A 21,833-nucleotide genomic window follows, 5' to 3' on the forward strand; every position below is an offset into this window, starting at 1 on the left:
TGTGTGCATGCGCACAAGCGGATAGGACCTTGGCTCAGAGCAGACTGGGGGATTCTTCAGCTGCATGACTACAGCAGATCTACGTAGGTGGACCTAGAACACAACCTAGAGGGACCTAGACATCACCCTCTTTTGCAAACAGCATCCTGTTCTCAACAGTGTCAGTTCCAGAGCTTGGAAGAGTTCTTTTCTTGGAAAATCAACTCCCAGAATTGCCCAGCCAGCCCACCTGGGGAGGGGTTCGTGAGCCCACGATGGGTTATGAGACACCATACAGGGCTCTTTTATCCTAGAGAGGGGAACGGACAAGAGCACTGAAGAGGAATGGCCGGGAGACAACCTCTACGATGCACAGCATCTGCCTGATAAGTAATTGCACCTTTGGAGAATGTTATGTTTTTATGAATACTGTTGTTTTGATCCAAATATAATCATACTTTAGTAGGTCCACTGCCCAGGATTCAGTTGGAATTTTATTGCCAGAGTGAGCGTAATTCCACAAACCACATACAGTGGGGTCTTGACTTGAGAACTTGATCCGTATTGGAAGGCGGTTCTCAAGTCAAAAAGTCTGTAAGTCAAGTCTCCATTGACCTACAGTGCATTGAAAACCGATTAATCCCGTAACAGGCCGTTTTTGTTCCATTTTGGTTTTTTTTCTGGTCTGTAAGTCAATTCTCAGGCTGCAAGTCAAACCTAAATTTTGCGGCCAGAGAAGTCTGTAACTCAAAAAGTCTGTAAGTCAAGCCGTCTGTAAGTCAAGGGTCCACTGTAATTCATCTCCGTCTATGGTTCACTGACCTTCTTTGCTACTCTGGTTTTATTTTTGGATTATTACAGTGTGCCATATTGATTTTTGTTTTCCTTTGTTTGTCTGTGTTTTACTCCAGTTGTTAATGATTTTGAAAAACACAAGTGGGATATATAATTGTTTTCCCATCAAGTTCCCCCCCCCAACTAACAAATATATCTTCACACACAAATCTTGTACCCATGTGTGTCAGGACGCTAAACTAGGGCCCACAAAACTATTGCTGAAATATCAAAATCTTGGAAAAATCCATTTTTGGACCAAACTCCCCAGAACCCACCCACCCACTCCGGATTGTCCATGGTCGTGCTGGCTGGCAGACTCTCCCTATGAGTGGCTACCTAGAAAAGGCATTTGCCTACGGCATGGTCAAAGGAGGGAATAGCAGGAGACACAGACCACGTTTTGGTGTCTTCTGTGATTAAGAAACAATTTCAAACAAGAACTGGAGAAAGCATTATTGGGAGGGGGGGTAAAAGAAAAAAAGAAAAGAAACCAAGAGCCTCTCTCTGCTAGGCATTATTAGCAAGGTGGACAGGTATCTGCATTTCTGTCAAAGAGAGGGGAAAATATTTGTAACCTCCAAAACCTAGCAAGGGCTCAGGAAAACATGTGGACACGAGGGGTGGGCTTTTTGGGTTTCTTGGAGTAAAAACCCCACAATTCTCCATTCTGGAAGGTCTACCTGACCCTTTACGGGCACCTAAATGTGGCTCACATGGGGGGACACGACCTGAACGGGAAGGCTGCGAGGCCTAGCCAGGCCCGGTTCCTTTTCCTGTTTGGGTGACAGCTGGGAGCTTCCCTTCTGAACAGGAAGTGAGGGGAAGCTAGGCCTAGCTCAGCCTCCAAGCCTTCCCGTTCAGGCCTTTTGTCTGTAAGGAGTGTGCGTATCACTCTGGTAGCACTCCCAGAATGAAGAATGATATAGACACCTTTCTTGGCTTCATGATTTCATGCTGAAGATCTGTACTTCCTGCCTCTAAGCTGCAGAACCCGAAAGCAACTCCCTCCGTCCTGGCACCCTCTGGATGGGATTGGACTACAACGCCCAGAATCCCCCACACCCACATTCTGGGAGATGTGGTCCAACCCATCTAGAGGAGGCGGCAGCTTGGGGAAGGTCGGCGTGGCATTTTTGAGAAGACCCGACAGTTGAGTCCAAGACCGTGAGGACCCTCTGTCCCCACCAGGACTTTCCCCGTCTCCTTTCACGGGGCGTTTATGGGGGGAACATCTCCCGCCTGAAACAGGGCCCGCCGGGCCCGGCCTGGGATTTGGTTCTCCCCGGCTGGCTCGGCAGCAGGTGGTTCTCCAGCCAGGCCCCCTCCCCCTCGTGGAGGCGCTGGTGCCCCACCAGGTGCTGCTTGCGGGTGAAGCTCTTCTGGCAGAGGAGGCACCGGTAAGGACGCTCCCCCGTATGCAGCCGGCCGTGGGTGGCCAGGTGCTCCTTGCGGATGAATGTCTTCCCGCACTCGGCGCAGGCGTACGGCCTCTCCCCCGTGTGGATCATCTGGTGCCGCAGGAAATTGGAGTGGTGGTTGAACCCGCGCCCGCACTCGCCGCAGATGTAGGAGCTGGCCTGCGCGGCCTCCAGCCCTGCTGCAGCGGCGTGGCTGCGCTGGTGCAGGTGCAGGTTGATCTTCAGCCGGAAGCTCTTCTTGCACTGGGCGCAGGTGTGCGGCCGCTCGCCCGAGTGCCACAGCCGGTGCTTGCTCAGGCTCGCCTGGTGGGGGAAGCAGCGCCCGCACTCGGGGCATGAGTGGACGTTGGCTCTGGGCCGGAGGGTGGCGGGTGGCCCTCCCTGGGGCTCCGGAGAGGCCCTGGGGTGGGTCCGCTGATGCAGGGCGCACTGCTCCTCGTACAGGAAGCTTTTCCCACAGTCCGGGCAGACGTAGGGGGCCTCGCCGGGAAGGGCCCCCTCCTGGATGATGATAGTGGTGAAATCCCCGAAGCCTTGCCCGCACTCCGCCGGCTCCTCAAGGCCGCCTCCGATGCCAACCGCCTGCCCGTCGACACAGGCCAAGCCTTCCTCGGGGAAGCAGAAGGTGGCCTGGTCCAGCGCCTCCGGCAAGGCACCGTACAGACCCGCATCCGGCCCGGGGGGCGTCTGGGTCGAGGAGGCAGCCTCTGCGGGGCGAGAAGAGGGGAAACGGAGCTGGACATGGAGGTTTGGTGCCCCAAAGGGGGACCTCGGCCCAGTCCCAACTGGGCAGGAGGGCTGCAAGGATAAAACAATCATGGAAGCCACGGGCCTCCCCATCAGCTCTCTGGAGGGAACATCAAGAACAGCCCACAAGGAAACCATCAGCGACATGAACGTGTCCCCAGGGGAAATCCAGAGTTTCTTTTAGCTAAGTTGGCCGGAGGGTTTCTTAATCAATCAGGTCATGCCCCAGCCCTTGCAGTTATTTGGTGCCAAACTCATGCGGGCGGCATCGCTTTTCGGGGTGAAGTGGCCTCAAAGTTAAGATTTCAACAGGGAACGTGTTCAGTGGGGTCTGGAGTCAGGCAAGACGGTTGCAAGAGGTAACGCCAGGGCTGGCTTCTCAACCTGCAGCCGTTCCTTGCCGTAAATTCGGAGATTTGAATAGAACTCATGGGTTCAGCTAATAAGATTATGGCCCATTTGTTTGTTTGTTTACTTATTTTCTTATTTTAATTTACACACTGCCTTGCTCCCGGCAGAGAGTTCACAAGACAGTTCACAAAGACTCTTCAAACACAAGTATTAAAACATTTTTAAAAAAGGTAAGTTGCAAAAGTATATGAAACATTTTGAAAAACTGTCAAAGAGATTAATCATTAAAAATTACTGAGTAAAACCTTTTTAAAATGTAACAAATTTAAAATGTTATTTTTTTTTTTAAAAAAAGATAACTCCCTCCATTAAAACCCTTTCCTTTGCTGTAATTTACTTATTAAAAGGCTTCATAAAAAAGGAAGGTCTTTGCTTGACAGCTGGAGGATGACAAGGAGGGCGTCCAGACTGGTCTCCTGCCATCTACTGAACGGCAGTAACCGCAGAATATGGAACGGAGGATAGCAACACATTTATGTATGCAGCTATAGATCTACGTCTGTCTAGCCAGCTGCCCTCATTAAGCCTCCAGAGAAGGCCAATGGGCTTCCATGAACATTTGCAGGGACAGCCCTGGAGAAAGCGAAGGGGGCCTCCGTTCCCCACTCAGAGCCATGCCAGCTTGTAACTCACCAGGATTGTGGCCTGCGGGGGCTCCCCTTTCTTCGGCGTTCCATTTACTCGCCATAGAAGGAACAACTTCTCCTCTGATAAAAGCCACTGTGTCGTTCGGAGCAGCCGGGAATTCTATGCATTGAGAGGTAGAAGAATAAATCCTTGGCATTATCCCATTTCCCATTCAGATCGACCAATCAACCGTAGTTGGGGGGGGGGAGAGATATTGACAAGAATGAGAAGCCTGGATAGGATTTAAAAGCGGCTTTTCCTAAACCCATCTTCTCCAATTGGCCCCATTCATATGTGTTAGAGTACAGCAAAGCCCAGCATGCATTTAGCGGGGGGGGGGGGAAGCGGGGGGAGGGTCTGTGCTACCCTCACCCAATACATCTCAGAAGGACTCGGTTTGGGGCCGTCTGTTCACAACTCATCCGCCCAGCCCCTTTTGGGCCAGGGAAAACTTTTTTTCCCCCTCAGCCATTTTAGAATGTGTGGGGAGGCCCCCCTCACGAATCACAGACCTAAGGAATCACCTGTGCTGATGTCCCCGGGGGCCTCTTCTTCCTCTGAACGGCCCTGATCCACCACACACGGAGGATCCTCTCCACCTTCGACCCTGGAGAGCAGGTCCGGCTTGGCAATGGTGTAATCTGGAATTAGGAAAAAAGGCAAACCGACCGGTCCATGGTGGCTCCTGTGAAGAAACCGCCCGAGATGCTTTCCTTCCTTCCTTCCTTCCTTCCTTCCTTCCTTCCTTCCTTTCTTTCTTTCTTTCTTTCTTTCTTTCTTTCTTTCTTTCTTTCTTTCTTTCTTTCTTTCTTTCTTTCTTTCTTTCTTTCTTCCTCCCTTCCCCCTCCCGAAAAAAACAACTTCTTGTAAAATACCAGACAGCAGTCAAATAAGAAACAGGGAGATCATCAACCTGAATCAGTCTATTCTAGACGGTTCCCACATGATTCACAACAGGTATCTAATTAAAATATTTCTATCCCGCCTTTCTCCCCAAAGGGACCCAAGGCGGCTTTCTTACACCATTAAGCATTAAAGCAGCTAAAATGAGGCTCGGTTGAGCTGTTGTGGCTCAGAGCCCTTGACAGGGCCTTCTTTGCTGGGCGTTCAAGGGCAGCCTTGAAGGTTCTCCCAAGGAGTAAGTCAACCATCCAGGCGTGGATCTAACCAAGAAGACCAGCTAAATTGCCTCCCAGCTGCTACTCCCTGACAACGCCTTCTCTCGTGCGCACACGCGCTCTCTCTCATTCTCTCTCTCTCTCTCTCTCTCTCTCTCTAGGGCTTGGGTTTTGGGTCACAAATCACAGAAGAACCCCCTCCGGGCTGCCAGAGGTTCTCTTTACCCATTGAGAGCAAAGACTCGCAGTTCCCTTTCGCCACGTTCTTCTTGTAGAGCTCCCTCGGCCACCTTTCCAGGCTTCCGGCTTCTTGCTCGGAGACGTAGACAGAGGAGACCTCGTCAAAGGACATCGGCACCTGGAATGGAAAGCAGACTCGGATTGCGAGGCCAGGGTGGAAGGAACAAACAGGGAAGGGGCTTGGATGGATTTTTAAAAAAAAAAGAAACGCTGGCTAGCTCAGGGGTTTAAGCCGTCTGGCTGTGGAGCCGGAGGTTGGGAGTTCGATTCCCCACCCCCACCAGCCTCCTTGATACGAGCTGGACTGGATGATCTGGAGGGTGCCTTCCAGCTGTGCCGTTCAACGGTTATGATGATAACTGAATGGAACTGAACCTTTTGGATTCCATCTCCCTAAGCTGGCTGGGGAATTCTGAGTGCTGCAATCCAAGAGGGAGAATAATCATTGATGCACGCTCCAGGACCCACAAACCTTGGGAGCTTCCCCCTTGGGGCCCGGAGGGAGACGGAGGATCCAGAAGTTCCGGTTCTTGAGCAGGTTCTCCATGTTCTCCAGCCTCCGCTGGAGCTGCCCGTACTCCTGGATCAGGGTCCCCAGGGCCGCCAGGTGGTGGCTGAACTCCGCCATGGCCTTCTCAGCGCCCGAGAGCTTCTTCTCCGCCAGACCGGTTCTCCGCTCCAGGGTCAGCAGCCGCCCGGCATGGAGGTCCACTTTCCTCTCCACGGCTTGCATGGCAGCAACCACGGTCCACAGGGAGATCTCCGTAGCCTGGCGGTGGGCGTCTTCCACCTCCTCCTCTTCCTCCTCCTCTTCCTCACACCTCCTAGCCTCCGGACGGAAGCAAGAATTCACGGGCGCGGCAGGCGGCACAGATGCCAAACCCCAGTCCAAAACCTGCCGGTGAGAAGAGAAAGGGGCAGAAATGTGGGGGCTGAAGGAGCCTCACCCCCCCAAAAAAAAGGATGTCGGATGGTTACAAGAACCACTTGTTGAGCACTGGGAACTTAACTTCTTTGAGACTTCAAGTCCCATAATCCCCAGCCAGCCCAGCTGTGGGATTCCTGTTGTGAACCTTAGACCTTCAGGAGCCTCATGGCATGGTGATTAAACTGCAGTCCTGTAGTCAAGCCTCTGCTCACAACCCGAGTTTGATCCCAGTGGACTCCTTCCAAGGTTGGTAAATCGAGTACCCAGCTTCCTGAGGCTGGCCATGTGTAGGCTGCACAACTGAGCTGTAAACCTCCCAAGAGAGTGCTTTGTGCGCCTCCACCGTGGCTCCCCTTGCTGGTGGGCCGGCTGGAGCAAAGAAGTACCCTCGCGCCCAGGGTTGGCGCCACCAGCAGCATGAATCCACCCCTCTTGGGTCTAAGGATGCTTTCTCCCTGGCGCTTTGCACATGGACTATGAAAAGGCCAGCATGCTTCCTACTCTTCCAGCAGGGAGGGAGAACGCTGTGCAACCCGCCCAGAAATAAAAGCACCGTCGCTCCCGGCAGACTAAAAGATTTGGGGGGGGGGGGAATTCCCAGGGCCAGCTTGGGTGGATCATCATCATCATCCACTCCCTCGGGCAGTGAAATGGACCACACCTGTCCCTCCTGAAGGCGCCTCGCGTTTCCCTTTGTAAAAAAAAAAATAAAACCCTTTGTTTTCCTCCACAGGCCCCGAGAAGGCGACCTGCCTGGCAGCTGCCCCGGCGGGGCGGAGACCTCCTCCCCCCTTGCAGCCCCCCCCCGGCCGAGGTTGGCCGCGCGTGGCCCTCTGAGCGTGTGCAGAGCGCCCCGAAGACGACGCCTCGCGCCCGCACCTTCCTTCCTTCCTTCTCCGTTTAGGGAAGGCACGGCCCCGGTGGGTGGTTGGGGGGCGCGAGCAAAGCCAAAAGGGCTGGGCGGCCTCCCCGCCTTGAACCCGGGGCCGCTCCCGGGAGACGCGCCCCCCCTCCCCGCCCCGCCCCTCCCCTCCCGGCTCCCCTGGGCGCGCCTCACCTGGCCGGCCGGCTCCCACTTCGCCTCCATCGCGCTCCCGAAAGGATGCAGCCGCCCCGGCGAGCGGGGGAGCGGGCGGGAGGGGCCGCTGAGTCCGGAGGGCGCGCCGCGATCCAAAGCCTGGCGAGCAGCAGCCGGGGGGGGGGAAGAGAGGGAGAGAGGCGCAGGGACTCGCCCTCCGTCCGCGGATTCGGGCTGGGGGGGGGAGAAGAAGGAAAAGGAGGAGGAGAAGGGAAGAGGAGGAGCTGCGCACCCGCACCAAGCCGGCCTCGGCGTCGGGGAGCGCAGGGACGCCGACACCCCCCCTCCTCCGGCAGCGGCAGCAAAGGCTCAGGATCGGGCGCAGGCGGCGAAGGATCCGGCCGTCCCAGGCAAGAGAGCAAGGCACCCCCGGCGCTCGGGGCCACTCTGCACATGTTCCGCGTCCTCCCGGCAGGAGCGGCGGGCCAAGCGGCCCCGGCCCCTCGCCCGGACGACTCGGCCCGCCCGGGTTGGGTTTGAGAGACCTTCGTAGCCCGCCTTCCCCCCCCCCACCTGAGCTCGAGGCGGCGTCCGGGGCTTGAGCCCCGCTGCCCGCACGGGGGATGATTTCCGGGGCTCCTGTTGTTCCAAAGCCACTGAAACCTTCCTCCTCCTCCTCCTCCTCACGGCGATGGGGCAGCAGGAAAAGAGGAAATGGATCGATCCCATAAGGCTGGACGGCGCAAGACCTCAGCAGAGCTTTTGGGAAGTCTCTGGCTCCTTAGGTGGCCGCCAGTCCGAAGTGGCAGGATGATGGCGCACGACCAGCAGGAAGAAGGAATTAAGGGCCAGGGACCCCAGGCCGGACCCTCCGCAGGCTTTCCGCATCCTGGACGGAATCCTGCTGCGCTTTATGTTCGGGGAGGTCCTTGGCCGAGGAGGGATTTGAACTCAGGTCTCTTGGATCCCCTTGGGTGACGTCGCCCTTTCTCTCTGCCTGGCCTGCTTTACAGGAGAAAGAAAAGCCAATCGGGTTTTTTGCCCCGAGTCCACTGGAATAAAAACGGGAGTGAAATGCAATTAATGAATTAATAAAGATCACAATCCCGTATAGCCTGTCTCACTTTAGCTGGACCAGCTGCAGTCCATTGTTCATTAGCTCATTATTTGCATTTATAACCCGGGACTTTGTCTTATGGTGGGAAAGGAAGGTATATTTGTACAACGTGATAACTTTGGTCTAGATGGGTGGGATAGAAATCAAATAAATAAATAAATAAACAAACTTTGATATTGTCGAATGGATGCCTAGGGACCACATTTAGGCCCCAGCCAACCCTAAAACAGCCACCGACACAAGGCTAAAATCCCCATTGGACTTCGTGGCTTCTCTGGAAAGGAGATTCTCTTCCTTCGTCCCCCTCAAAATGCCAGGGTGGAAAGGGGGCCTCTTCGGGCACCACCAAAAAGCTTGCGATGAAAGCATCCGATGGACCCAGAGGGGGAGCAAAACTTTGGAGTCCACCAAGGTGAAAAGCCTGGTCTGCACACCAGTGGCCCAGAAATGTGGCGATGCCGGTCTGCTTCCCCGGGGGTGAACTTGCCAAAAATAAAGAGCCCCAAACTGCCAGCCACGGGCTCCCTGTGGCACCATGCAGGGCTGTTCGCCCACCCGCGTTTTGCTCTGCAGGAAACCTGAAGTAATGCAGAAGCCTGAGCGGGAGCAGTTCAGCCCCGCGCCGTTTCGCTGTCTCCTCCTGCGGAGGCGTTCATTCCTAGGGCACATGACAGGGGACACGGGGGGGGGGGCAGGCATGGGTTGCAAAGGGCAGCCAGGAGCTGGAAGGCAGGCGGGCAAGCGGTTTGGGTTCCTTAGGGGTCGGAGGGACACCCTCTTCCGTGCAGGTGCCCTCTGCCCGGGGGGTTAGGATGGTCCCCTGCCCCTGGCTGAGATCTCTTCTTCCTCGGCAGGAGGGCTTTACATGGAAACAGCCACGGAGGAGGTCTAGGCCCACCTCCCACCTCCCCCCAAAGCCAGGGCTGGGAAGAAGGAACCCTTAGAGCAGATCTTTCCAAGGGACCCCAGGAGGCTGAGAAGGCCGTGCTGACCCCCGACCCCACCCCCAGCTTCTCGGGACAGAGGCCGGTCGGACAGGTTAAGAGGCTCTGCATTCAAAGGGGGATGCAGGATCGACGCTGGTGCTAGCAAGGACGCAAGATGGGGATATGGAGGGGGGAGGGAGAGAGAGAGAGAGAGACTCCCCACCAAAGCCCAACCCCTCAAGGCCAGTTTTCTTCCAGTTCAGAGGCGGGGGGGGGGGGGGGACAGAAAAGAGAAAAACGCCTTGGCAGAAGAACCCTGGGCTATCGGCGGGGATGTAAAGCGACTTCACTGCTTAGATTAGAGCTGCCACGTCCGAAGCCACAATGATGGAGAAAAAGGAGAAAGATCTCCCGTCCTTCCACCCCTGGACTGCGGGAAGAGGTCTGGCCTCCTCGGGAGGAGGAGGAGGGAGAGAGTGGTGGCGTGGCTGTAGGAGAGGACAGCGGCAGGAACCCCCCCCCCCGGCTCCACAGAGGGTGGGCGAGGCCGAAAGGGACGATGGGGACACAGGGCGACACATTTGCTGCAAAGCAGGTGAATCACCTCAGTGTGGATTAAAGTTTCCTCTGGCAAATGGGGGGGGGGGGGCTAATGAAACAGAGCACAATAAAGGATCCAGGGGCTGGAAGGCAAGCCTGAGGAGGAAAGGCTGAAAGTCTTGGGACGGTTTAGCCTGGAGAAAAGAAGACTCGGGCGACACGCCGTTTCGGGCGACACTCCTTCCAGAGACGAGAGAGACTCCCGAAGAGACACACTGTATTGACTGGTTTTGCCAAGGAAGGTCTTACAAAGAAAGGGACCAAAGGCAGCCACAGACCAAACACCTGACGCCACACAGAGGAAAAGCTGGCTCGTTACAGTCCCCGCAGCGGGCAGCGAGCTCCACAACACTGAGATGCTTATATAATTCAACCCATATTTACAAAGATGCCTTTTGTAAATAAAAATAACAACCGCAACAACAACAACAACAACAACACGAAGAAGACAGCGGGGGCAGCAGGAGTGGTTCTCGGGGGGGGGGCCTTGACGGACGGTCCAGGCGCCGGTCCTGCAGTCACTTCGCCCGGTGAAACGACACGACACAAGACGGGCCCTCGGCAGTAGAAGAGAAGAACGGGAAGGAGCCCATTCTGGACGCCGGGCTGAAGCAGCTTCGACGGGAACACTCCACCAGGCAGGACAGAACCCAACGGCAGTTTGGAAATTTAAGAAAAAACAAAAAACAAAAGCAAGATAGAAAGACACACCTTCACTAACAACAATTAACTGGAAAAAGACGAGTTTTGATTTCAGCTCCACAGAAGTGCTTAACAGGGCCCAGGAATTACAGGGAAAGGGGAAAGGGGCAGTTCCCTGCTTCCTGGGAGGGAGGGAGGGGGGGAGGTTGGTGGGTGGGTGGGTCGGAGGAGAGCAGCCCTGGACAAGCCGGCTGCCATCTTGCACATCCACCTCCCACGTTCCCAACTCTTGACTTGTGTTGCTGTGTGCTTGTGCGGCTGCTGCTGCTGCTGCGGAGTGCGCGAGGGTGAACACCTGCCTCAAGCAAGGCTCCTGATGCCGGGGGGGGGGGGGGGGCAGAAAATACACACATTTCAGATCTTCCTTGCTCTCAGAGTCCCGGGAAGGGTGCCCCCCTCCACTGCCCACAAACCACCCACAAACATCTCTTCTCCCCTCAAGGGAACAGATTCGGACGTGGCCGGCCCACAGAAACGCCGCAGAAGCCTGCCTGAGTGCCATTCCTGCCCTTCCTGGGCGGGCACCGGAAATAGCTTATGATGCCAGCCCAGGGCAAGTCCAACAGAGACCAAGAGGAGGGGTCCCGTCTCCCGGCGGGCCCGGGTGCCATGGCGGGGAGGGGCGGGGGGGGGCAAATTCAGCCTGCTTCCTAGCCTGCTGGGAGTGGCGGCAAACTTCCCACGGGCGCAGAGGCATTGCTACGGCTGCTCTTGCTTCAAGCCCATCAGGCCCACGGGCGTTCCGGCGGCCAGGTGGTGCGTCACAGGGTTGCGGGTGTGGATTTTCTGGTGGCAGTTCAGAGACTCCTTGTAGCGGAAGTTCTTCCCGCAGGTGGCGCACTGGTAGGGCGTCTCGCCCGTGTGGACGCGCCAGTGCTTGAGCAGGTGGTCTCGCCGAATGAAGCTCTTCCCGCATTCGGTGCACTGGTAGGGCCGCTCGCCCGTGTGGATCCGCTGGTGCCGGACGGCTTTGGAGAGGTCTCGGAAGTCCTTGCCGCAGTAGGTGCAGGTCAGGGGCCCGTCGCCCTTCCCGGTGTGGAGCTTCTGGTGGAGCAGCAAACTCACCTCCAGCTTGAAGCTTTCTTTGCACTGGCTGCAGGTGTAGGGCCGCTCCACCATATGGTTTCCCGGGCGCTTGCCCGCGCCGGGCTTGAAGGCTGAGCTTCTCTGGGGCTCAGGCCGCTTGGGCGGTTTGGGGCGGGTCAGAGCCGGTGCTCTCGGGAGAATGAGAGGGCCAGCCTTGGGCTTCAGACCCCCCCCTCCTCCGGGGTCCAAGGTGGGATAAGCGCCTCCTCCCCCGTGGCTCTTCTGATGGGTGAGGAAGAGCTGCTTGTCGAGGAAACCCTCCCCGCACTCACAGCAGATATAGGGGCCTGTGTGAGCTTCCGCTGCTAATGGAGAGGGGCCCTCTTTCCTTGAGTCGCCTACGGTGGAGCGAGAGGATCGCCGCAGGCTGCTCCCAGGAGGCTTCCTCGCTGGGACGGCTGAGGCCGGCTGGCTTTCACAGAGCAGTTCCTCGCCAGGGCCCTGGAAGACCTCTGTCCACTTTCGTGGGAACATGCCCGGCAGCTCCAAGCTTTCCGGATCTTCCTCCAGGAGCTGAGGAGCATCTGTGGAAGTCAAGAAAAACAGGCAGGTCTGTGGCGTCCCAGAAAACAATATCCATTCACAGTGACCGCAACTCTCTTGGGGGCAGAGAAGGGCCAGCCTGCTCCAAACCCCACCCCGCCATCCCACAAGCAACACAGAGCTGCTTCGCGACACGGCACAAACCCATCCACTCGATGGCAACAGACGCGTTGGGCCATTCACCCCAAGCCCTGCCTCTCAACGTGTGTGTGTGTGTGTGTGTGTGTGTGTGTGTGTGTGTGTCCCACCAGTCTGAACTCCCTCCCGTCCACCCGCGTGGCAGTCCACGAGGGCGAGCAAGACTAAAGAGGCCTTTCCCAAAGCAATACCACCAGAGTACTTCTCTTGGGCACATGGTCTCGTCAGAGATTGCCAGCCGTCAGCTAACTGGTGAGAAACCCCCGATCTCCCCTATGCTGAGAGGCCTGCCCGCACTGCAGTTCCACCAGGGGCCCCTCCCTGGGCACGTGCCTCCGACCCCTGCAGGGCCCTCAGTGCAGACCCAGCCGGGATGGGGGGGGGAAAGAGAGTAGCAATCTGAGAGGGTGCAAGGGTGCCCCATCTCAGTAAATCTACCCACTTTGTGTAAGGACAAGACTGGGGAAATCCAGGTTCAGACGCTGGCACACTCGTTACGACCATGCACGAGAACGAACCCCACAAACAGGGTGGTGCAAGATCCTGCACCCCTCTCTCTGACCTCAAGGGCCCAAACCTCCATGTCCATCTGGGCCTCGGCAAGGATGACGGTCTGCTCTTAAAACCAGCCAGGCCTTCAGAGGCTCAGACACCCCACAGGAATCAGCCCAAAGGACAGATCCTGGTCCTGATCCCATCTCAGTCCCTCTGCTGTGGATACGCCTGAGTCACGGAAAGGAACCCACCCGGCCAGCAGTCCCATTGGCCGGGGATTCGGGGCTCTGGGAGGCTGGCTGCGTCGGCCCTCCTCTCCACCCGGCTCCCTCCCTCTTTCCTCCTTGACCGGCTGTCCCAGGATTGCTGGCCAGCCTCACCTCTGCCCAGAGCGCCCACAGCAGCAGCGTCTCCAGGGACGTCTCTCTCCTCCAAGTGCCCCATGCTTTTGACAAGGGACATCTCCTCCTGCTCCATCCAGGAGCTGTCGTGGAGGGCAGACATGGGAGACCCTGTGGAAAGAAGGTGAAGCAGAAGGCTCCAATTACTCTCACACACACATACCCCTCTGACATGATTTCAGAAATTCAGGCAGGTGGGGGGTTAGCACTCGGCCAGGAGATGCCCAGGGAATTCCCAGGGATCTCCAGGCAGGGCTGGCCAAGGACCCCGCCTGAAACCCCGGAGGGACCCAGCTGCCGACTTGTAGCGAGCAAGACCCGGAGAGGGGAGCCAAGGTTCTGCGCCTGCCACGGAACAGCTTCCTACGCTCGCCGCTGAGGTTCAAGGCGCAGCAACCAACCAGCCCTGCCTCATGTGTGAGGCAGGTTTTCTGGAGAAGAGGACAGGACACTGGGTCCACACACACAGACACACAGACACACAGACACACACACACACCCTTCCCACTGAGACTCAGAATCATAGCTCTTTTCTCCATTTAATCTAGATGCCTGGTGAGAAAAGCTTATGCATCTATGGGGCTGGGCAGATCCTGTAAGCATCCAGCACGCAGAGGCGGTGACGAATTCCAGGCTGTCTCTCTGATCTGCCTGATGCCCATACCTGCCCATCCCTTCATGCCTGCAGGTCCGGTTACTCACCGAGGGTGGAGTCTCTCAGGGGTCCTTTTTCCTCGCCCTCCCCAGCATCTCCAACGTCCGCGTGTTCAAGCCGGGAGAGCAGGTCAGGTTTGGAAAGGGCAGCATCTGGGGAGGAGGGAATGGCCCGTTTAGCAGGAGCCTGGCGGTTCTCACAGGAGCCCCCCTGACACTCCTCTGTGGCCCATGGCGGTGCCTGCTTATCTCCCGCCAGCCCTGGTCTGCCCTCCTTGGGTGAGGGAGGCGAAACAAGGACACTCAGCCACGGGGCCAGCCTTCCTGGCTCAGCCGCCATGTGCCAGGTGTGTGAGGTGAGACTCTTACCCACAGAGACCACCGCCTTGTAGTTGGACTTCATGATGTACCGGTAGAGGTCCCTCTGTCCTTCATCCAGACTCTTCCATTCTTGCTCCGAGAAACTGCAGGAGGTGTCGTCAAAGAGCAGAGGGACCTGCATTTGAGAACAGAGGAGTCTCACATACACACACACACAGACACGCCCTGCTCTGTCCCTCGCAGTCATTTCCTATCGACGCAGGCCTCTTTGCACTTGGTAGTGAAGCACCGTGTTGGAGCAGGAGGTGCCCCATCAAGGCTGACCATCCATTCCTGCCCCTTCCCCTTCCCCTGACCCCCTGGCCTGTCATCTCACTGGGTCCTTTGACACCCGGTCAACGCCGACCTCTCCTCTACCTTTGTCCTCTTCCATCCTGCCCTTCAGGACGTGGCCAGGAAGCACCGTCCCATCGCCCGCAACCTTTCCTGCTCCCCGCCGCCTCCTCACCTTGGGAGCTTCCCCCTTGGGGCCCGGAGGGAGACGGAGGATCCAGAAGTTCCGGTTCTTGAGCAGGTTCTCCATGTTCTCCAGCCTCCGCTGGAGCTGCCCGTACTCCTGGATCAGGGTCCCCAGGGCCGCCCACTTGCTCTCCAGCTGGTTGCCAAACTCCACCGCCGTCTTCTCGCAGCCGTCCAGCTTCGTCTCCGCCAGGCCCATCCGGCCCTCCAAGCTCATGAGCTGCGCAGCGTAAGAGTCCACTTTACTCTCCACGGCCTGGATCTCGGCCACCACCGTCAGGGAGAGCTCCGTCGTTTCGGGCAGCACGTCCTCCATGGGTGTTTGCTCTGAGAGGCTGAGGGCCTGAGGGCCTGCCGCCATGGGCTGGGGTTCCACGTTCCACTGAAGAGCCTGGGGGCAAAAGGACGGAAAAGGAAAAGCGGTCAACCTCTCTCTCCAGTTTGGAAGAACACACAGCACCTCTCTTCCCCCCCAACACCTTGAAACGGTTTCCTTCCTTCCGTCTGTCCACAAACAAACGAATTAATATTCCCGCAATCCCCCAGCTACCTGGGCTGTGCTGGCTGGAGGATTCTGGAACTTGTATTCCACAACAGCAACTTTTCCAAGTCCCACTCTGTGTCTGCCCAGGCATCTCAAGGCAGGCTCCGGCTGACGTTTTAGAGCACTGGTTCTTAACCTTGGGTTACTCAGGAGTTTTGGACTGCAACTCCCAGAAGCCTTTACCACCAACTGTACTGACTGGGGTTTCTGGGAGTTGCAGTTCAAAAGCATCTGAGTAACAAAGGTTAAGAACCACTGTTTTAGAGGGTTGTGGGGGAGAGGAACGGCCATTCCCTTTGCCCTTAGGATCTAATTCCCGTCAGGTTTCAAGTGCACTGCCAACGCTATAAGGACTAGAAACTTAGGATGATGAACTTTGTGCCAGATGAAAAAGGTTGTCTACATGCTCAGCCCTGCTAACAGTTACTAGAGAAGAAAACATCAGACAAACCAGTCTGTGCACAGAAATAAATATGTGTGTGCAGGGGGGGGAGATCTCTATTGCTATTATTGTAACAAGAAGGGGGGCCCTTGGTGCCGCACGCGGGGGCCCCAGACTTGAGCCCAAGTCCTTCTTCAGAGGGCTGCAATCTCAAGGACACAGAATTTCAAGGCTGAATTCTTCTCCCTTTGCTGATTTCTTTTATCCAGCAGTTACAGAGGGGTGGTGCGTGTGTGCCCGTGTGCGTCTTAGCACTGCATTTCATTTGCTCATTCTCCTGCCAAATGAAAAAAAAGGCCATTCGGTCTGAAGAGTTCTTTTTCGAGGCATACTTTACTTAGCCTTGCCCAAGGAGAGACGGCCCGGTTTGAACTAGGCGTCAATCAAAGGAAGAAGGAAAAAGGGGCGGGAGGAGACCTCTCCTGCAAAGCCGAGGCCTGCACATCCCCCCCTCTTAGCCTCTGTTTTTATCAGGTCCAGGAGCCCCAACACCATGTTGGAGGGCAGTCCTGAAAAAAGACAAACGCCCCCTGACTCGCTGGGATATTTATCGCCTGCCCCTGGTTCACAAGATCTCAGGATGGGGCCCCTGCCCTCTTGATTGGCCAACGAGGGGACCTGGCTGTGGCACCCTCAGCCTTGGAGTCCCTCCTCCGAGGGCTGGCCGGGTCCTGTCTCCACCCACAGCGAGGCCCCGATGCTCCTTGCTTCCCTCTGGGTGGGAAACCAGCTGGGCCTTATATCGAGGAGGGGCTGCAGCAGGATGATGTGATGATGTTATATTGACAGGCGAGGGGCCCGGACAAGGTCTGGGCCATCAGGTAGGTCAAGAAGGGGCGGGGGCAATCCGCTCCTCACCTGTCTTGGACCACAGATGCTAAAGACATGAGAGCATTCTCTCTCTCTCTCTCTCTCTCTCTCTCCTTCCAACATGGCCAGGGTCCCTGCCTGTGGAACAGAAGCCGCCCTCCACTCGCTCTGGTCTCCCTCTCTATTGCTGAGCCCCAGGAAGCCAGAGAAGACATGCCTAGCTTGGAAGCAGCAAGCCAAGAACCCCATCACGCCCTGGGCTAGACTGCAAGCAACCACGGATATGTTTCCTTCCCATCATTCACAGCAGGGCTGGGAGGCGCAAGGCGGAGAAGCAACGACTCATCTCAGGAGCACAATCTCACTGGTGCTCGGTGGGTTTCTCTGCCTCAACAGAAAGGCCAGCTTTGTCCTTCAAAAATTCTGACCCCTCGGGATCCCAGGCACTTCACGGACTGCCTCCTCCCGCAGACAACAAACAACTCCTTCAGACATCAGCTCTGCGTGCCCCACAATCTGAAGCCTTGTGCATGTTTGACGCAGGATTCAACCGTCTCTGTGATGACACTTCAGCAACAGGCAGAGTTCTCTCTAAAGTGGATCGCCTCTGGATGAGAGATGAGCGACCTTGGGATGTTTTGATCATTGCACATAAGTGAACGCTGTTTTGAATCTGCTTCCAACTGGAAAGCTACTGTTTTTCTTAGCTGGAATAGCTTTTATACAATGTGCTACCTTTTGCGGTTGAGTATGTTTTTAGGTTTATTTCCTAAGCCGCCTTGGAGATTATAAATCGAAGAGCAGGTCTGAAACTATTTTATACAACCAAGAGAATAAACAGTCCTCGTTATGTTATCCAGAAGTGCTCCCTTGTGAAGAACAGAAGGAGCGTCTTTCTTGGTGGGTCGAGCGGGTGGCCAGCGGGTTCTGGGATTTTTTGCAAAAGTCCCAGAAATCACCAGGTGGCCCATTAAGAACAGCAAACAGTAAACAGGCTGGGATGCTGTGCCAACACCAAGAGGCCGGGCCTGCATGGCACCTGATCCTGCTGAGGCCCATGTTTTGGAAAGAAAAGGAAAAAAAAAACATACAGGCTTGCACTTCATGATTTTTTTTTTAATTTTTTGGACTGGGGCAGTGCAGCCACCTTTGCTGCTTCTATGCAGAGCTTCCTTAGCGTAATGAATTTTTAAGGACAGTGCGAAGTGCAGAGCCCGTGGATGCTCTGTAGATTCCACCGATAAAGAAAACAAAGCACAGGAGGGCCAATGTGTTAAATAAGAGTTACATCTTATCAGTCTTGCTTCTTGCATCTTTAAACCAGAAACAGGCGAGTGGTCCATGAACCATTTTCCTTCCCACTCTGACGATGAGATTCCTTACAACACAAGACTTACAGCCAAGATGGTCAACACTTCAAGCGGGACAAATGGAGAAAACTGTTCATCGTGTCTACTCTTCTCCCAAACAACGGACAACGTTGTCAAGGGACGGACGCAGAAGGAAAGCAGAGAAAGGCTTCTTATCCCTGGATGCACAGCTCACCCTTTCTCAAGGATGCTGAATGGAAAGCATTCTAATCCCAACAAGCATCAGCTTCCCGTAGAAGGAACATGAATCGGATCAACGCAAATGAACCGCCCTGACTGTTCAGCCGGTCTGAGGCCATGATCCTTGCTCAGCTCTCCTGCCCAAAGACGAGGGGCTTGCCTTCGTCCCAAAAGGTGTCCAATCTCAGAGCGCCAACCTATTGGCAAAGGGCAACGTCCGTATCTTCCACAGCATCTCTACTGATCTGGGCAACTGGGATAAACTTATCAGGGCTTGGAAAACAAGGGAAGGCGGGGCAGAGAAATTATTGCAGTTGTGGGACATAATGCACCTGGGCTACCTTTTAGTTGATTTCCTGTTTCTAAAATTTCAGTCCTGTGCTGCCCTCATCACATTTTTGGAGTGTCCCCTTTGGGAGCCACATAGAGCGGAAGATCCTCTTCTTCTTTTTGAAAGAGTTCAGAGAGTTCAGACTCTCATTGTTTTTTTTTAAACTGCCACCAACAGTTCAATAATATGGATTGCCAAAAGATTTTTCATTGTCTTTATGATGGAAAAGCCACACTGGCTTCTCAGGGTGGTTCTTCCTCAGATGTGAGAGTAAACCCACATCTTTCTGCATAGGAAACACGTGCTCTCTTACCAAAAAAATGGAACCTCCTGCTTCCATTTTGTCTGGCTTGATTTAAAACAGAACACGACCAACAGGGAACAGGTTTTGATGATTATGAACAGCCAAGCAAGTGCTGAAGAAGGCAAGAATTTGGAAAAAAAATGAAGAAGAAAAAACAAACCTACTGGTTATACACAGAGAAAAGAACATGCTATACAGATGGTGAAGTGAATTCTGTGCGCCACAAAGAGGACGAGGCACAAAAGGCTGATGCGAGAGGAGGTTTCGCCTTTAGAGACCCCTAGCAGAGCAAGACGCCTCCTGCGGCTACAGCATCACCCACTGAGGATGATGGCAAGGAATCACGCTGCCGTCTTTCTTCAATAATACTTTGCTACATAAGTCTGGCCGAATCCCCGTTTTTCCACATAGTGAAGGAATATGAAATCTTTCTGGAAGCCCGGACTTTAAGGCAAGAGGCAGGATGAAAGCACCCTTTCAGCACCAAGCCTCGGTCAGTATCACGCCTGCCCCTCGGGAGCGAGGAACCACCTCTCTGCTGCTTCTTTTTTTCCCTCAAGCATCCCCCATTTCGGACGGAGGGCTCGGCCGATGACACGATGCCCTCACCTTGCTGAAGGGATACAGTTCTTGAGCGAGGCCGGAACTGCAAGCGCTGTTTATGCCACCATGGATTTATGGGAGGAAATGTAAGAAATGCATGTGTCATTTACTCCAGTGCGCAGGGTCGCTTGGCGGAAAAGGAGAGAGCCTTCTACTTCCTAGATCCTCCTCCTTCCCTCCCCAGATCTGTAACCTCAGGCTGAGAGGAAATGATCGCAACTGCCATTTCTGTCGATTGTTGGGGGATGCAAGATGTACACCTCCCCCAAATAAACATTTGCCCACAGACCAACAACAACAACACACGCACACACAGACACACGGACGGAGGCACACACAGCAGCCGCTGAGATTGGCAGGAGTAAATACCTGCCCAGCTAGACTCCCAGAAAGCAATCTGAGTGTCTGTGTCTTGGGGGGGGGGGAGAGATTGGGATTTAGGGGCCGTGGGGAGGGTGGGGGGGGGGTGGAGAGGTTTTGGGCTGAAGCGCTCGCCCATGGCCTTGCTTCCACAGACAGGAACCGGGGCATCAGATCCTGTTGCCCCCCCCCCCGCCCAAATGTCAGGCCAGCCCGGGTGGGGGTGGGGAGGGGGCTCGGCCCATCTCAGGTGCTTTTGCATTGTGTGGCAGCAGAGAAGAGACGGCCCACGTTGGGGGCCCCCTCCTTAAATAAAGCCCAACAACGCCCCCCCCCAGCCCCCCATTCCCAGCATGGGCCGGAGGGGGTCATTTTCTCCCCCACCCCCACGGGAGAGGAGGGAGCCCCTCCCGGCCGCCCTTTCCTCCCCTCTTCCCCCCCTCCCACGTTGATGCAAGGCTGCATCCACCGCCCCCCCGCCTTCGTCGCCCCCCCAGCAGACGCCCCCCCAGCAACAGGAGCAGCGGGGGGGGGTGTCAAGGAAAAGGGGGTCGCCCGAAGGCTCCCCCAAAGGTCTCCCTCCCCCCCCCAGGGTCCCCCCCATGACCTCCCCTCCCGGCCTAACCGTCGCCCCGCCCCCCCCCCCAAAAAACCCCTCACCTGGGCGGGGCTCCACTCGGCCATGGCCCGTCCGGGTCGTCGCGGCCGCCGTGGCTCCGGGGCGTCTCTGGCGCGGGAGGGGGGGGAGCGCGAGGCCCGGGCGGGGGGGGGCGGGGGGGGCGTCGGAGGGCGGAGAGACCGACCGACCGACCGACTGACAGGAGGGCCAGCGGGCAGCAGCGCCGGGCCAGTTCCAGGAAGCGGCTGCCGCCGAAGCCGAGGAGCCAGAGCGCCCCGCCGCCGCCGCGCCCGCAGCGCCACCTGCTGGCCGGAGGTCGTGCCTGCAGCCCCATCTCCCGGCCGGAGGAAGAGGAGGAGGAGAAGGGTGTGGGGGGGTTACTTATTCTTTATTTATTTGAAATATTTTTTTATCCCGCCTTTCTCCTTAGAAAAGGCCCCGTGGGCAGCATTGATTGCCCATTTTAAAGAACAAAAACCAGGAGTAGAGAAAGGTGGCGTCCATCATCAAAAGGCAACCTTGACAGCTGAAATGACCGGAGTAGAAATATTTAAGAGGAACAAAGAAAACACCCCTCTCGGGAATGGGTTGGGGGAAAGCCCCCCCCCAAAAAAACTCCACCTTTCTTTGGGGCAGGTAGGCAACACCAGCACAGGTGGGTGGGGGGGAGGCTGTTCCCTGCCATCCGGCCCCCTCGGACCTAGGACGACCCTGGGGGGGGGGTGAGAGAGAGCGTCTCCCCAGAGGAAGCCCTGGCCCTCCTTTAGGAAGCCAATCCATCTCACCCGCAGGTGTTCTAGATACACCTACCCGGGTAGGTGGGGCTCGTCAGCCATGGAAGGCAGCCCATCTAGGAGAAGGAAAACTCTGATTTCAAACCTCCACTGCCTTGTGGCTATATCCATTCATGGAAAAGGCTTCAGGAGTTAACCTCGAGGCAAAATCCGGAGCCGGAGTCTCGGAGGCAGTTCGTGTCATTCTGGCAACTCCTGCGACGTTGCTGGAACCAGTTGTATTGGCTCTTGCCTTTCCATTGGACTATTTCAGTGACATGGAGAGGGGGGATTTGCTGCTTGGGTAACAGCCTATCCTCCATATTATTTTATCCAGGCTTTGTGCTCTGGAGAGGACAGCTTCTCATACAGCATCAAAATAACATGGGAAGTAGCAGTTACCAGTTATAAGTCTCTGCTCAATTGGCATAGAGCGTGATCCCAGGGGGCTACTTCCAATGGTGGGAGAGCTCATTGCACTTCACTAGGTAGCTACCGCCTGCCTTAAGCTGGACAGTCCCCAGCCAGTAAGGTGCTTCCTCGCCACGGTCTGTTAACCTGTTGATCTGCCAATAAGCAGATCAATAACCCTGCACCATGCAATAGATCTCCTGGATGGAGAATTAGTACAGTACAGGGAAATTACCCCAGAGGGAGACCACAGCTGCAATC

The 21,833-nt window shown here is 55.9% G+C and overlaps 1 protein-coding gene across 1 annotated transcript; it reads right to left on the bottom strand.

Annotated features, from left to right (window-relative positions):
• Positions 1 to 454: 454 nt before the first annotated feature.
• Positions 455 to 20,617, bottom strand: LOC110082549 (uncharacterized). Its single transcript, XM_078378256.1, has 14 exons — positions 20,430 to 20,617; positions 14,815 to 15,216; positions 14,355 to 14,481; positions 14,034 to 14,138; positions 13,311 to 13,442; positions 11,372 to 12,278; positions 8,192 to 8,375; positions 7,897 to 8,002; positions 7,363 to 7,482; positions 5,850 to 6,319; positions 5,363 to 5,495; positions 4,532 to 4,660; positions 4,026 to 4,139; positions 455 to 2,941 (listed from the first exon to the last, which is right to left on the bottom strand). The coding sequence occupies exons 1-14, from the start codon at positions 20,451 to 20,453 to the stop codon at positions 2,034 to 2,036; spliced, it is 3,861 nt and encodes a 1,286-aa protein (XP_078234382.1). The 5' UTR covers positions 20,454 to 20,617; the 3' UTR covers positions 455 to 2,033.
• Between the last annotated feature and the right edge of the window lie 1,216 nt (positions 20,618 to 21,833).

Source organism: Pogona vitticeps, chromosome 6, assembly GCF_051106095.1.
Source record: "Pogona vitticeps strain Pit_001003342236 chromosome 6, PviZW2.1, whole genome shotgun sequence".
Lineage (NCBI taxonomy): Eukaryota > Metazoa > Chordata > Lepidosauria > Squamata > Agamidae > Pogona > Pogona vitticeps.